The sequence below is a fragment of the Macaca fascicularis genome, chromosome 12, assembly GCF_037993035.2.
Source record: "Macaca fascicularis isolate 582-1 chromosome 12, T2T-MFA8v1.1".
In the NCBI taxonomy this organism is placed as follows: domain Eukaryota; kingdom Metazoa; phylum Chordata; class Mammalia; order Primates; family Cercopithecidae; genus Macaca; species Macaca fascicularis.
Window position 1 is genome coordinate 132,300,936 of NC_088386.1, and position 12,221 is coordinate 132,313,156.

The 12,221-nt window shown below is 49.8% G+C and overlaps 1 protein-coding gene across 8 annotated transcripts in view; it reads right to left on the reverse strand.

Moving 5' to 3' along the window:
* DRC11 (dynein regulatory complex subunit 11) overlaps nucleotides 1-12,221 on the reverse strand; it is a 165,968-nt gene that overhangs the window by 62,080 nt on the left and 91,667 nt on the right. For all 8 annotated transcript variants that reach the window (XM_045367968.3, XM_045367966.3, XM_045367967.3 and 5 more), the window contains one exon: nucleotides 5,138-5,213. In XM_045367968.3, the coding sequence (XP_045223903.2) occupies nucleotides 5,138-5,213 (76 nt within the window). The remainder of the gene's footprint in view (nucleotides 1-5,137; nucleotides 5,214-12,221) is intronic.

Here is a 12,221-nt window from a genome sequence, read left to right on the forward strand (position 1 = left end):
AGTGCCTGTGCCTTTAGTGGTCAGAGTCAGGACCCTCAGGACAGGACACCTGCAGGAAGACAGGACATGGAAACGCAGCTCCAGTTTTCAAAAAGAGTGGGTCGGGCTGGGCGCGGTGGCTCATGCCTGTAATCCCAGCACTTTGGGAGGCCGAGGTGGGCAGATCACGAGGTCAGGAGTTCGAGATCAGCCTGACCAAGATGGTGAAACCCCGTCTCAACTAAAAATACAAAAATTAGCCAGGTGTGGTGGCACGTGCCTGAAATCCCAGCTACTCAGGAGGCTGAGGCAGGATAATTGCTTGAATCCAGGAGGCAGAGGTTGCAGTGAGCTGAGACTCCAGCGTGGGCAACAGAGCGAGACTCCGTCTCAAAAAGAAAAAAAAAAAAAGAGCGGGTCGGGTTCACAAGCTGCAGATGCTGACACCAGAGGTGACCACAGCACTTTCTGGGCAGAAGGGGTTGTTTGCCACACACGGCCGAGGCAGGTCCACCTGACTTCCGGACAGACTGCAGCACGGATGGCTCAGCAGGTATCTGGGCGGGGTGGGTGGTGGGGGGTCCAGCAGGACCCAGCAAGAGCTCTTGACCAGCCTACCTCCTACCAGCAAACTGAAGGGCAGGGCTGTGTGTATTGCTGGCTGAGCACCGTCTCTGCCACAGAGATATGGAGGACCAGCCTGTGGTGATGCAAGGTCAGTTGGGCAGGTTTTTGAAAATGATGCAGGAAATGATGCAGATTTCTTTTAATGTGGGCTTACAGACAGACAAAAAATAAATCACAAAGGTGGCAAATTTTTCACGGTACCAATGCACTTAGGTGTCCTTCCTGACAGGGCAGTCTCATAAGAGGTGGCCCAGGGATTGGGGGCACAGAGCTGGGGGTGGGAAGGGGGCTCGGATGGGACTCTGAAGGTGACTGCAGAGGTGAGGCTGAAGTTCAAGGGGTGTCATCATTCACATAGGGCAGGTGGCCAGCCCAAAACAGGTGTGACAACAGGAGGGGAGAAGAGGCGAAAAAGGTTGATGAGCTGGAGTGGGCCTACAGGAGGGGGCCTGGGCTGAACTTCTCTCGTTACACATAATCCTTCCCAGTGAGAGCCAGCCCGAGAGCCAGGGTGTAGAAAACAAGTATTGCATACATTGTCTAAAGCATCCCATTGGTGGAAGACAGACTTCATGTCACTAATAGGTGGAAGTTCATTCTTCGCCCTGCACTCCCTTAGATTTTGTGGTTAGCTTGTATGATGTGTGTACTCCAAAGGCCCGGAGGGTTTACAACTCCTGCATTTGAAGCGAATTGCTCTTTTCTAGTAAATTTTCTGAAATGTACATAAGCTTAAACTGTGAAAAACTTCAAAATGTAGGAATAACACGTAGTGATAAAATGTAGGAAAAGGAATCAATGCTTCCTTTTATGTGTCTAAAATTGTAAGCATTCTTCCTCGAAAATTCTAGAAAAGGTTTAAATGTGTCATAACGTGCTGTTTACTAATAACAATCCCCCTTGTGGGATTTCTAAATCTTCTGCAATAGCAGCACCTACCTGTTACATCAGGGCATTTTAAACAGAACAGCTTTGTTAGTTACGGGAAGCTACTTTTCTTTTTCACTAGATTCACTAAAATCAGGAAATAACGTATTTCATAATAAAAGGAAGGCAGAATCTCTCACAGAAGGGAAACCATGACACAATTACTTATGTAGAAACAGTTGTACGGTGGAACACATTCTCATTCTGGAGTCGCAACTATATTTAAAATAAAACACCGCGGAGCCGTTTTGCCCATTTCCCCTCTAGATCGTTTAAATGGATTGAGTTTTCTACGGAAACTTTGCTTTTCTCATGACACTTTTGCGCAGGGCACTTTTCAATCCCTTCAAGAATTTCATGGACATTTATAAATGCAGGAAGCTATTCACGGCCCTCAAAGGGCAACGACTGCCCCACTCTCTCCTAGAGCGGAGAAAGAGCTTTTATCCCGAGAATGTGAAAAGCGAGGCCAAGGCAGTTTCACACGTGGGGGGGCAATGAAAGAGGGGCGCCGGGGCGGGGGGCTAATCTTAGTGATTAAAATGCTAATGTTTTATTTGAAGAGGAAAACCTTTGATTTTTTAAGAAAAGAACTCTAAGAGGAAGACATTTAATTCCTTGAAGTTACTAAAGACCTGGCAGATAACAAGTCCAACGCCACACCATCCGACCAGGAAAATGACACTGCGGGTTTGCTTCCAGGAGGGACACTGCTTGCTTTTTCAGTCTTAATGGAAACAGATATTACACAAAAGGCGTGGACAGTTTTCAGAGCTTTTGGGCCAGTCAGCAGGTTGCAAGAGTTGGCTTCCCATGGGGATGTTAGATTTCTCCCAAATTAATTTTTGCTTGTATCAAAATGATACACATTGTTTTAAACAAAGTCAGAATATTAAACAGATGATAATGAAAAACCTGTCCCACTCTGTCTACCTGCCAATTACATTATCCAATGGCATTCTTTCCTATATTCATTTATTCATTAAAAATACACAGGACAAATGCAGTTATTACATTTTGACTTTATTGAGCCCGATTATGGGCCAGGCACTGCTCTCAGAGCAGGTGGATAATGGAAGGCCCTGCCCTCAAGGACTTGGCATGGCACCGTGAGAAACGTCTGTGAACACACACTCACACCCAAGTGGGCAAAGGGTGGGCACGGGCAGAGGGGGACTGTCACTCCACAAGGGCCCTTAAAGAAGGTCTCACTGGCACCGAGGCCCAAAGGGACAAGCATTCTGAGCCAGAGGAACAGAAAGCATAAGGGCCAGAGGTGGAGCGTGCCTGGCCTGCTGGAGGAAGCACAGCGGCCACAGGGGCGTGTGCAGTGATCTGGTTTCATGGAAGCTATTTCGGGTAGTTTCTGTGTTCTTTTCCTAGTGTCTATAGAACATGCTCATATGTTACTTCTTGATTTATCAGTCTCAGACACGGGCCCCTGACTTCCTGCCACGGGACAGCAGGCTTCTGCTCTCCAGCTCCTTCCTTCCTGTGCCAGTGTCTTAGCTGTATCAGAAGAGAAGGGAGCCCTGCTTTCCACATCCCGGGGCACCTGCTGTCTGAGTGTGAGTGCAGGACAGCTTTCAGATGCCCATGGCAGCCAAAACTCCCCTCTACGAATCCCTTCTTGGGACATCCTAGAGAATGAGCTCCACCAAAATGAGGGAGAGGCAAGAAGTCAGCAAAGGCCAAGTAAGGCTCAAGGATCGCAGCTGAGCGGGAGGGCTCCACAAAGGTGCTCTCCAGAAGAAAACGAATTAGTATGTTACCTGGAGTGTTTGGAGGCATGGGAGTTATAGATACATGCAGTAACAAGCCAGTGAGGGTGGCAGTAAAGACCAAATAATGATGTGCAAAGCAGAGTCTTAGATGGCATTGTTGCCGTAGACACACACCTGATGCCAGCGGCACCCTAGCCAGGCCCCTGGCCCCACCGTGTGGATGATGGCAACTCCCAGCAGGTCCCACTGGATGTTGTTACTGTCATCCTAACTTACAGAAACTACCCAGTTTATGCCACTATCCCCACCCGATCCCACCACTATAACCCCCAACATATAAGCTTGTTGTTGGCAGGTGTTACCTTTATATCTCCGGGCTAGCACTGCACCTGACACCCTGGAGATGCTGACTGTTTGTTGAAGGAATATGCAAGTGAAAAGGTGTTTTGATAGTGACTGCTCTGCAGTGTTAAGTAGGTGATGGATTCTTAAGCTTGGATGACAGCAGGGCTTCTACCAGTACCTGCCCACACGAGGAGAGCAACATTTACCTCTCCCAGTTGTTGTGAAGATTAAATGAGATGGGCATGGAAAAACTCCAAGCCTTGCATGTCTTAGGTACTTAATAAATGTTAGTTTTCCCTTTTGACCTCCTTTCTTCCCAATGAAAATAGATTCAGTTGCCAAATCCTGCCAACGTCATCGTGCCCCCCAGGGTTCCACTTCAGTTCAGCATCTCATGCGGTGGGGTGCCCATGCATGGTATGTAAGAGAATTTTCACTGGCATGCAGACATTTTTATCTTATGTCACTAGCATGTCAAACCTATGGCCACATTCATATTGTTGCTTAGGATGAGGTGCAATTATTAAGGTGAAAGCCCGGAGTCAATTTAAAAATACAACTATTAAGTTGATAATATCCAGAGAAGACCAAGGCTGGGAAGGAGGCCACGAATGACTGCCATTTGGAAAGATTCCACTTCATATCCAGATTGCATCTTTCAGAAACTTCCATACTAGCACTAATGACCGAGGTCATCTTGGCAGGTCACTGTGTTTGGATTTATCCTGAGGGCACAGTAGAACCACAGGAGTTGGGTAATAGTTCTAGGAAATTAAAATGCAAATATCTGAAAGACCAGTTCCTACATTTGCATATCCAGCCAGATGACAGCTATACCCATCAGGCTGAACAACTGACAAAAAAATCGTGTGTCAGAATTCAGGCACATGTCTTAGTCTAATAGGATTAAGACATTTTACTGTACATACAGTATCAATTTTCTTAATTTAAGTAATCTAAAAATATCTTTCTTCCCTGCCACTAGCATGAAAACATTCAGCTGAAGTCTTAAGGGTTCAAAAACAGGATGGGGGTCTTGACTATCTTCTCATCCTAAATGTGTCTTGCCTTTTAACTAATTGTATGCTTCAGGCCACCAAAAGGAATTTTTTTTTTTTTTTTTTTTTTTTTGAGACAGAGTCTCGCTCTGTCGCCCAGGCTGGAGTCCAATGGCGCGATATTGGCTCACTGCAAGCTTCGCCTCCTGCGTTCAAGCGATTCTCCTGGTTCAGCCTCCCGAGTAGCTGGGATTACAGACGCCTGCTGTTATGCCCAGCTAATTTTTGTATTTTTGAAGAGACGGGGTTTCACCATGTTGGCCAGGCTGGTCTTGAACTCCTGACCTCAGGTGATCTGCCCGCCTCGGCCTCCCAAAGTGCTGGGATTACAGGTGCGAGCCACTTAGCCTGGCCAGGAAATTTAAAATAGAGACAGGCAGAACGTCTCGGTTGTGAGTAGCATGCAGCAGCCTCCCCTGACGGGGTTCCCAGCACGTGCTGCTGTCTCAGTGACCATGCATGTTCTCCTAAACTTACCTTTGTATGCGTTACATCCTTCCTTCATCGCAGGGAGAAAAAGACTTGGTGACATTTTCCATTTTTCATCTTCTTCCTGTTCAAAGCAGAATAGTTTTGTTAATCACAGGCAAGACCGGACAGCAAAAGGCGCAGACGCTGTGATGACCGTGACCAGGGTTCATGCTGGTCCCCCGGGGCAGTGCCCCTCTGGCCCGTCTGAGTATGACCCAGTCCTGGTCCCCCGGGGCAGTGCCCCTCTGGCCCGTCTGAGTATGGAGTGCTGTGTCCACTGAGCAGGCGTGGGTGGTCCAGGCTCACCAAAGCGTCCCCTGTTGATAACAGCTTTCCCTTCTCAGGGGCCTCCCCTGGGGTACCCCATGCCCCGAGTTTGATCCTGTCTTCTTTTTTGATTAAAAAACTTCTTTTTCTTTTTTTTTTTTTCTGGAGACAGGGCTTAAGCGATCCTCCTGCCTCAGCCTCCCCAGTAGCTGGGACTGCAGGTGTGCACCACCACACCTGGCTAATTTTTAAAATTTTTTGTAGCGGTGGGGTTTTGCCATGTTGCCGAGGCTGGTCTTGAACTCCTAAGCTCAGACAATCTGCCCCCCTCAGCCTCCCATAGTGTTGGGATTATAGGCCTGAGCCACCACACCCAGCCTGGTCCTGTCTTCTCATGCTGTCACTCCTTCCTCGCTCTGAAGGCTGATTTCCCAGCCTGAGTTCATCTACCTCCCTCCTTCATGTTCCTGTAACCAGCCCTTGGAGCTACTCCCCATCCTTTGCTGAGCTGTGCTGCTTGCCAGTTCCAGCACCTGGGCTGTTCCTTCCTCTCGCTACCTGCCTCGTCCTTGAGCCTGGAAGCCATCGCGAGCTGCAGCCTGACTCTGGGGCTCTGCTTCCTTCCTGGAGCCAGGGTCTAGCTAGCTTCCCTACCCTGGGCCCCCCAAAGCAGAGAGAGCCAGGCCACCATCCCTGGCTCCTGCCGCCAGCCCTGTGCACCAAGACTGGAGACTGCAGTGCTACCTGCCGTCAGCCCAGGCCGCAGCTCTGCTCTGAGCCCCAGCACAACACCCCCTCTGCCCCTCTGCCGCCAGGGTTCACCTGTGCCTAATAGTGAGAGCTAGGCCCTGCAAACCCTCATGTGGTGTTTCTCTGCAATAATGTTGACATTGCCTGAACAGTCATGTTTCTGATGACCACTATCATGGCTATTGCTACCCTTAGAGAGGGTGAAAGGAACAACGCTGGCTCTGTTCTGTCCTCGGGTTCCTGAAGCAGGCTCAGTACTCTCTATGCAGTGGGAGGAAGGGCAGCAGTTGGGTGACGTGGGCGTGCCTCCCCTGGGCTGTTTCCCGAGCACGCCCTGACTCTGGCACCTGATGGGCCCTTCCGTTTCTGGGCTCCAGGGTTGGGCTCTGGGATGCAGTGGCCTGAACACGGTGTCCCCACAGGCCCTCGTGGTTGTGCAGTATCCATGCATCAGATCCAGAGGCATTTCTCCTCTCTCTCCCCACGGCCAAGCAATCACCAAACCCCACTGTTCTGCCGCGGAGGCTTTCCTGGGGTCTCCCTGCTTCCGCCTCCAGTCCCACTGCCCTGGCCCCTTGCTCCAAGGTTGGCTAACGCAGGGTCACTCTCTTCTCTCCTGCTGCAAGGGGTCTGCAGCAGACCTGGCCTCACGACTCCCTTCCTCGAAAGCCCCACAGAGGTATCTGTCTTGGAGCTCCTGGGAGGTGCTGTCCCCCACAGGATACAGTCCAAGCCCCTCAGCAGACCACACACCACCCCCACAGGTGTGGTCCCCCAGGAATGCCCCCGCGCCCCTCTGCGGCCTTTGTCCTTGCCACCTCCTGCCTCCACCATCACTGCAGAGATGCTGACAAGGCCACCCCCCTGCACCTGCCATACTCTTTCCCTGCTGTTCCATCCGCCTGGACGGCCACCCTTCTCCTATGCTTTCTGATGAATTCAGACTCTGAAGAGACCTCCCGTCCTCCTGAAATCCTCTCTGATGGCCTTCCTGCCCTTGTTGCAGGCTTGTCATTTCCTCAGAACAGCCTGCTTTTCCCACCAGACACAGCAGGCAGGAACGACCCCGTCAGCCCTGTGGCCTGGCCGCTTGGCCTGTGTGCGACATGGGCTGAATGAAACAAGAATAGGAAAAGTATAGGCTCAATCCATGGATAAATGGGTAAACACAATGCGGTATTTCCACACAATGAAACGTTGAACTCACCCACAGAAAGGAGCGACCACAGACATGAAGACAGACACAGGCTACGGTGCGGAGGAAGCGTGAAGACCTAGGCTGAGAGTGTGAAGCCAGACCCCAAAGGCCTCACAGTGTATAATCTCGTTTATATGAAAACAGACAAACTTGGGCAGAAAACAGATCAATGGTGGCCAGGGGGTAGGGGTGGGGCAGAGAGGGGGGAAGGGGAGGGACTGCTTAATGGGTACAGGGTCTCCTTGGGGTTGATGAAAATGTCTTCACTGTCATGCTACTTCACTGCATCCCTCATCGTGATTTTTGCCAGATCTGAGAATCCCTGACCAATAGAACCATCGTTTCTTTAAAGACTCACTTACATTCTTTAAAGAGGCACTCTCTATTGCTAAAGTGAAACCATAGTGGATACATTAGTTTCCTGACACACATGAGAATAAAACACAACCATCGGAATAAAAGAGGCCGGGTGTGGAGCCATCGGACTCCCCCCAGCGCGTGCCCCAGGTGCCTGGGAAAGCCAGGGCTTCCTCGAATCCTCCCCAGCCCAGGGCTGGCAGCGGCTCTCCCTCCCGAGACAGTGCTGGGTTACACCCGGAGCCAAGGCACACTTGGCTGCCTCAGTTACTTTCTGAGGCAACTGTAGCTCTGATCAAGTCACCTGGTGGCTCAAGTGTTCCCAGGGGCTTTCCACGGCCCCCTGAGACCATGGTTACCAGCTCACTCAAAGGCCACACCTCCTGCCCCTCCTGACTCTCATCTGTGGTCTGTCCCCCTGTGAATCCGCTGTGTCTCTTTTCAGCTTTGCATTTTTCAGCTTTGTATTTTGTTTTGAGTCCACTGTGTCTTCCAGCTTTGCATTTGCTCAGGTCACCAGGAAGCAGGGAAGACATGTGAAACGGGATCACAAGCGCTTCAGGGGAGGCCCAGGGTGCTGCAGAGGGGACTCTCACTTCATGGGGAGGTGGGGACATGGCAGGCTTGCCTGGAACTGCAGCCCATAAGCCAGGCAGGGGGAGCTGCAGCCAGCGGGGAACCAGGGAGAGAACCTGGACCCGGAAACACCAGGGGGCCCAAAGCCTATGACACAGCTCACCGACCTTCCAGAGCTCACACTAAATCAAAGCTCTCTGGTAAGGAAGTCCCACCTAGAACTCAAGGTTTGGGTTAGCTACGCCCCGTTCCTGGCTCCCAAGAGACCCGGGCATTAGAGAAAAGCCTGCAGAGCAGCAAGAAAAAGACCAGTAGTGGATAAAGCAAGGCCTGGGAGGAAAGAGGGAGAATCCATGAACGAAAGAGAAATTTAGAATCACTTTCATTGGTATATTTATCCTCAGAGATAGTATTTATCATCTGTCTGTCTCTCTCTTTCCAGGTATCACTAAGGAGTCATACATCTTTATTACTTTTTCGTCAGTGTTACTGTCTATTATTGCCATTTTTGTTTTGGATACTCAGATTGTTCTATGTTTGGTCTCTGGGAGCCCCTATACTGGTGAGGCTGTGCTCTTAGGGATGGACGAAGGGGAGGAAGAGGAGAAGGGTAAGGTGGAGGGCTCCAGGGAAGGAGACTGAGGTGCCGCAAAGTGTTTCCAGCAGAAGGAACAGCATGTGTCAAGTCCAGATGGGGAGGTTGTGTCTCACAGGGATGGCTGAAGGAGGTTCAGCAGCCGTGGGGACTGCGCGGGGCTGGGCAGACATGAGGCTGGCATGTGGGGAGAGAGAGAGGGAGAGAAGTGGGGAGGAAAAGAGAGACAGGGAGACAGAGATGGCGAGACACAGAAAGAGGATGGCCCTTGAAAGGACCGTGAGCTGTGCTTTTCAGGGAGCCTGGAGTTGGCTTACAAGCAGGGCAGCTACCCAGGAGCCTGGTGTGAAGGGATTGGCCCCTTGAGACATCGCTCTGGCTGGAATGGGGGTTTGAGGGGTGGGAAGGAGGCTAGTATGCATGCATATGTGATGTACATCTGCTATAGCAGAATCATATTTTATGACTTAAAAGTTTTGCTGGATGAATAGGCGTAACATGGTATTTTTGAAAAATTGTATTTCTTTAGTTGGTGGGGCTGAACTTCATTTTGTTTGCTTTTCTGTTCATTATGGCCTTATCTTGATTTTTACAAATGAAGGTGCATGAGCCTATCTGTTTACCTGTGAACCTTTCCTGAGCAGCTGCTAAGGGTGGGACTCACTAGGTTGCTAGAGCTGCACGGGGCCTGCCTCTGAGATCCCTGAGTCCTCCTGTCCCCGATCCTTGCTCACTATGCCTCAGGGGCCCAACTGCACCACACCACAGCCTCTCTTCCCCCGACGCCTTCTACTGGGTGGTTCCCAGGTCCAGGGCTTCCCTGTAACTGTCACACACACGTTTCCCCCAGTAGAAACCAGGGGTCACCTTCCCAGATCCCATCCCACCACTGTGGCTGGCCTTGCACACTCTGGCCCACTTCCTGAGGTGAGGAAGGCCAGCCATGACCTGAGTTCAGACGCTCTCTTCCTCTACACAGGGCGGGTGGCCCACTCCACTGTCAGACAACTCTTCTGACTTAACCCAATGGAGAGCTAAAAAAAAAAAAAAAATCCAATGCCCAGCTCTGCCCTAGACCAATTATGCTCAATTAAGTAAGAATCTCTTCTAAGGTGTGTGGACATTGGGAGTCGTTTTTTCTTAAAACCACCCCAGGCAGCTAGACTGAAGGCCACAGATTCATTGAAGTTGTCCTTCCATCAGCTGAGGCCCAGTTCCTGGAGCCTCAGGAGCCTGCACCCTTTCATGCCCTAAGTCTGCTCCAGATGAAGCCTTCCTGACTCCTATCCCCATCGCTCAAAAGAGATTTCCAGATTGTTCGCCCTGCTGGCCATCTCCTGTGGACTGTTCTAGCTACCCAGGCTCCCAGTCAAGCAATGGTGCTGGTTTAATGGTCATGGGTGGAGCCATGGCCGGTGACCTCCTTGGCCTTTGCGGCATGCGAAGGTGGCCTGCAGTTATGCCGCTGTCTGGACGTTACCAGCACACCATGAGTCCGAGTTGACAAAGTCCTCCTACCTAAATGCATATACCATGTAGACAGATTTCTCCTGCCTTGAAATTATACTAATGGTTTTTAGGTGTTTACTCCTAATGACTTGATCAGCTCGGGCTGCTATAAGAAAATATTATACACTAAGTGGCTTATAAACAAAAGAAATGTATTTTTCACAGTTCCAGAAACTGGCAAGTCCTAGATTAAGGTGCAGATTCTGTGTCTGGTGGGGGTTGCTCTCTGCTTCAGAGACTGTGCCTTCTAGCCCTGTCTTCACTCTGCGGAAAGGGCAAGGCAGCTCTCTGGGGTCTCCTTCATAAAGGCACTAATCTCAATCACAAGGGTTCTGCCCTCAGCACCTAATCACCCTCAGAGGCCCCACCTCCCAACACCATCACACTGGTGATTAGCTTTCAATGTCCGAATTTTTTGTAGGTGGGGGAACACATATTCAGACCATGGCACCTAAGAAACGTCAGTTTCTTACATTTGGCCGCCTAAGTGACCGCACGCTGCGGGAGGGGAGCGTTTATTCACGCCTCCGCCATTTTCCATCTCCATTGCTTTCCAGGCTTGCTGGCTGAACAAGTAATGAACAGACGGGAGGAGAAGTGTGTTCTCACCTGCACACCGACCTCAGAGTTGAGTCACTGTAGTGTCTGCTTTCTCTGCTTGGCCATACCAGCATGCCATGATCTGTGGTTTGTCGCATCCAACTTTCTTCCCTTTTTTGCAAACTGAGCCATTTCCATGGCTCCAGTCTTCTGGGCCTTGCTTTCTCTGGGGCTCCTCAAATATCACAGTCAGCAGCACTGAGACTTGACGTGCCCGGTCTCTGGCTACTGCTAAGACGCTCAACCGCACAGAAAGCTTCCTTTAGAGCAGACAGTTGCTTTCTCATCGGCTTCTCACTTTCTTTTTATGGCCCAATCAGTTATAAATCACTCAGGACAAAGGAGTTGTTAAGTAAAAAGAAACTTTTGGAGGCCTCTTGATTTGATTTAGATGATAGTAGTCCCCCTTTCTCCAAGGAGGATACGTTCCAAGACCCCAGTGCACACCTGAAGCCTCGGATCGTACCAAACCCTACCTACACTATACTTTTTCCTATATAGAAACAGGCAGGTAGTGTATACGGCATGAACATGCTGGACAAAGGGATGATTCACGTCCATGATGTGATGGGACAGGACGGTGCAAGACTTCATTAACACTGCGAAGAATGGTGCACGATTCAAAACTCAGGAATTTTCCATTTAATACTTATGGGTCACACTTGACCGCGGGTAACTGGAACTGCAAAAAGTGAAACTGAGAATAAGGGGGGGACTAGAGCATATTTAAAAAGCTGGTTTATGGAAACTGACCATTTTTGGTAAGTTTCCAGTTACTGTATGAACTTTGTCCCTCACACAACTCAGATAAATGCTGCATGGAGAACGTTTCTAAAGTTTCTTACTGAGAGTCAATGGGACATTCGGAGAGATGCAGAGATGCAAAGCAAATGTTTCCAGAAGAGGCTTTGTTATCAAATATCTTATCCTCTCTATTTGTCTTTGTGAAATTAGGAGGGCAGTCAGAGATAAACCACGCTCCCTCTTCTTGCCCTCCCCAAATGTTAACTACTGTTATAATTTCCTGCCTGGCTTAAAGAGCGATTCAAATGCATGGAGGTTTTGTTGAAAATTTTCTATTGGCAAGTATGTGCATCTGAAGTAGGTTGTTGAGGGATGGCTAACATCTCACACTGGTAGGGCTGTGGAAAAATTCAAATAGGGCTGCAACTGTTAGATTTTTCGAAATGAAGGTATACATTTTGGCATACACCCGTTAACATACAAGTTCAAATGTC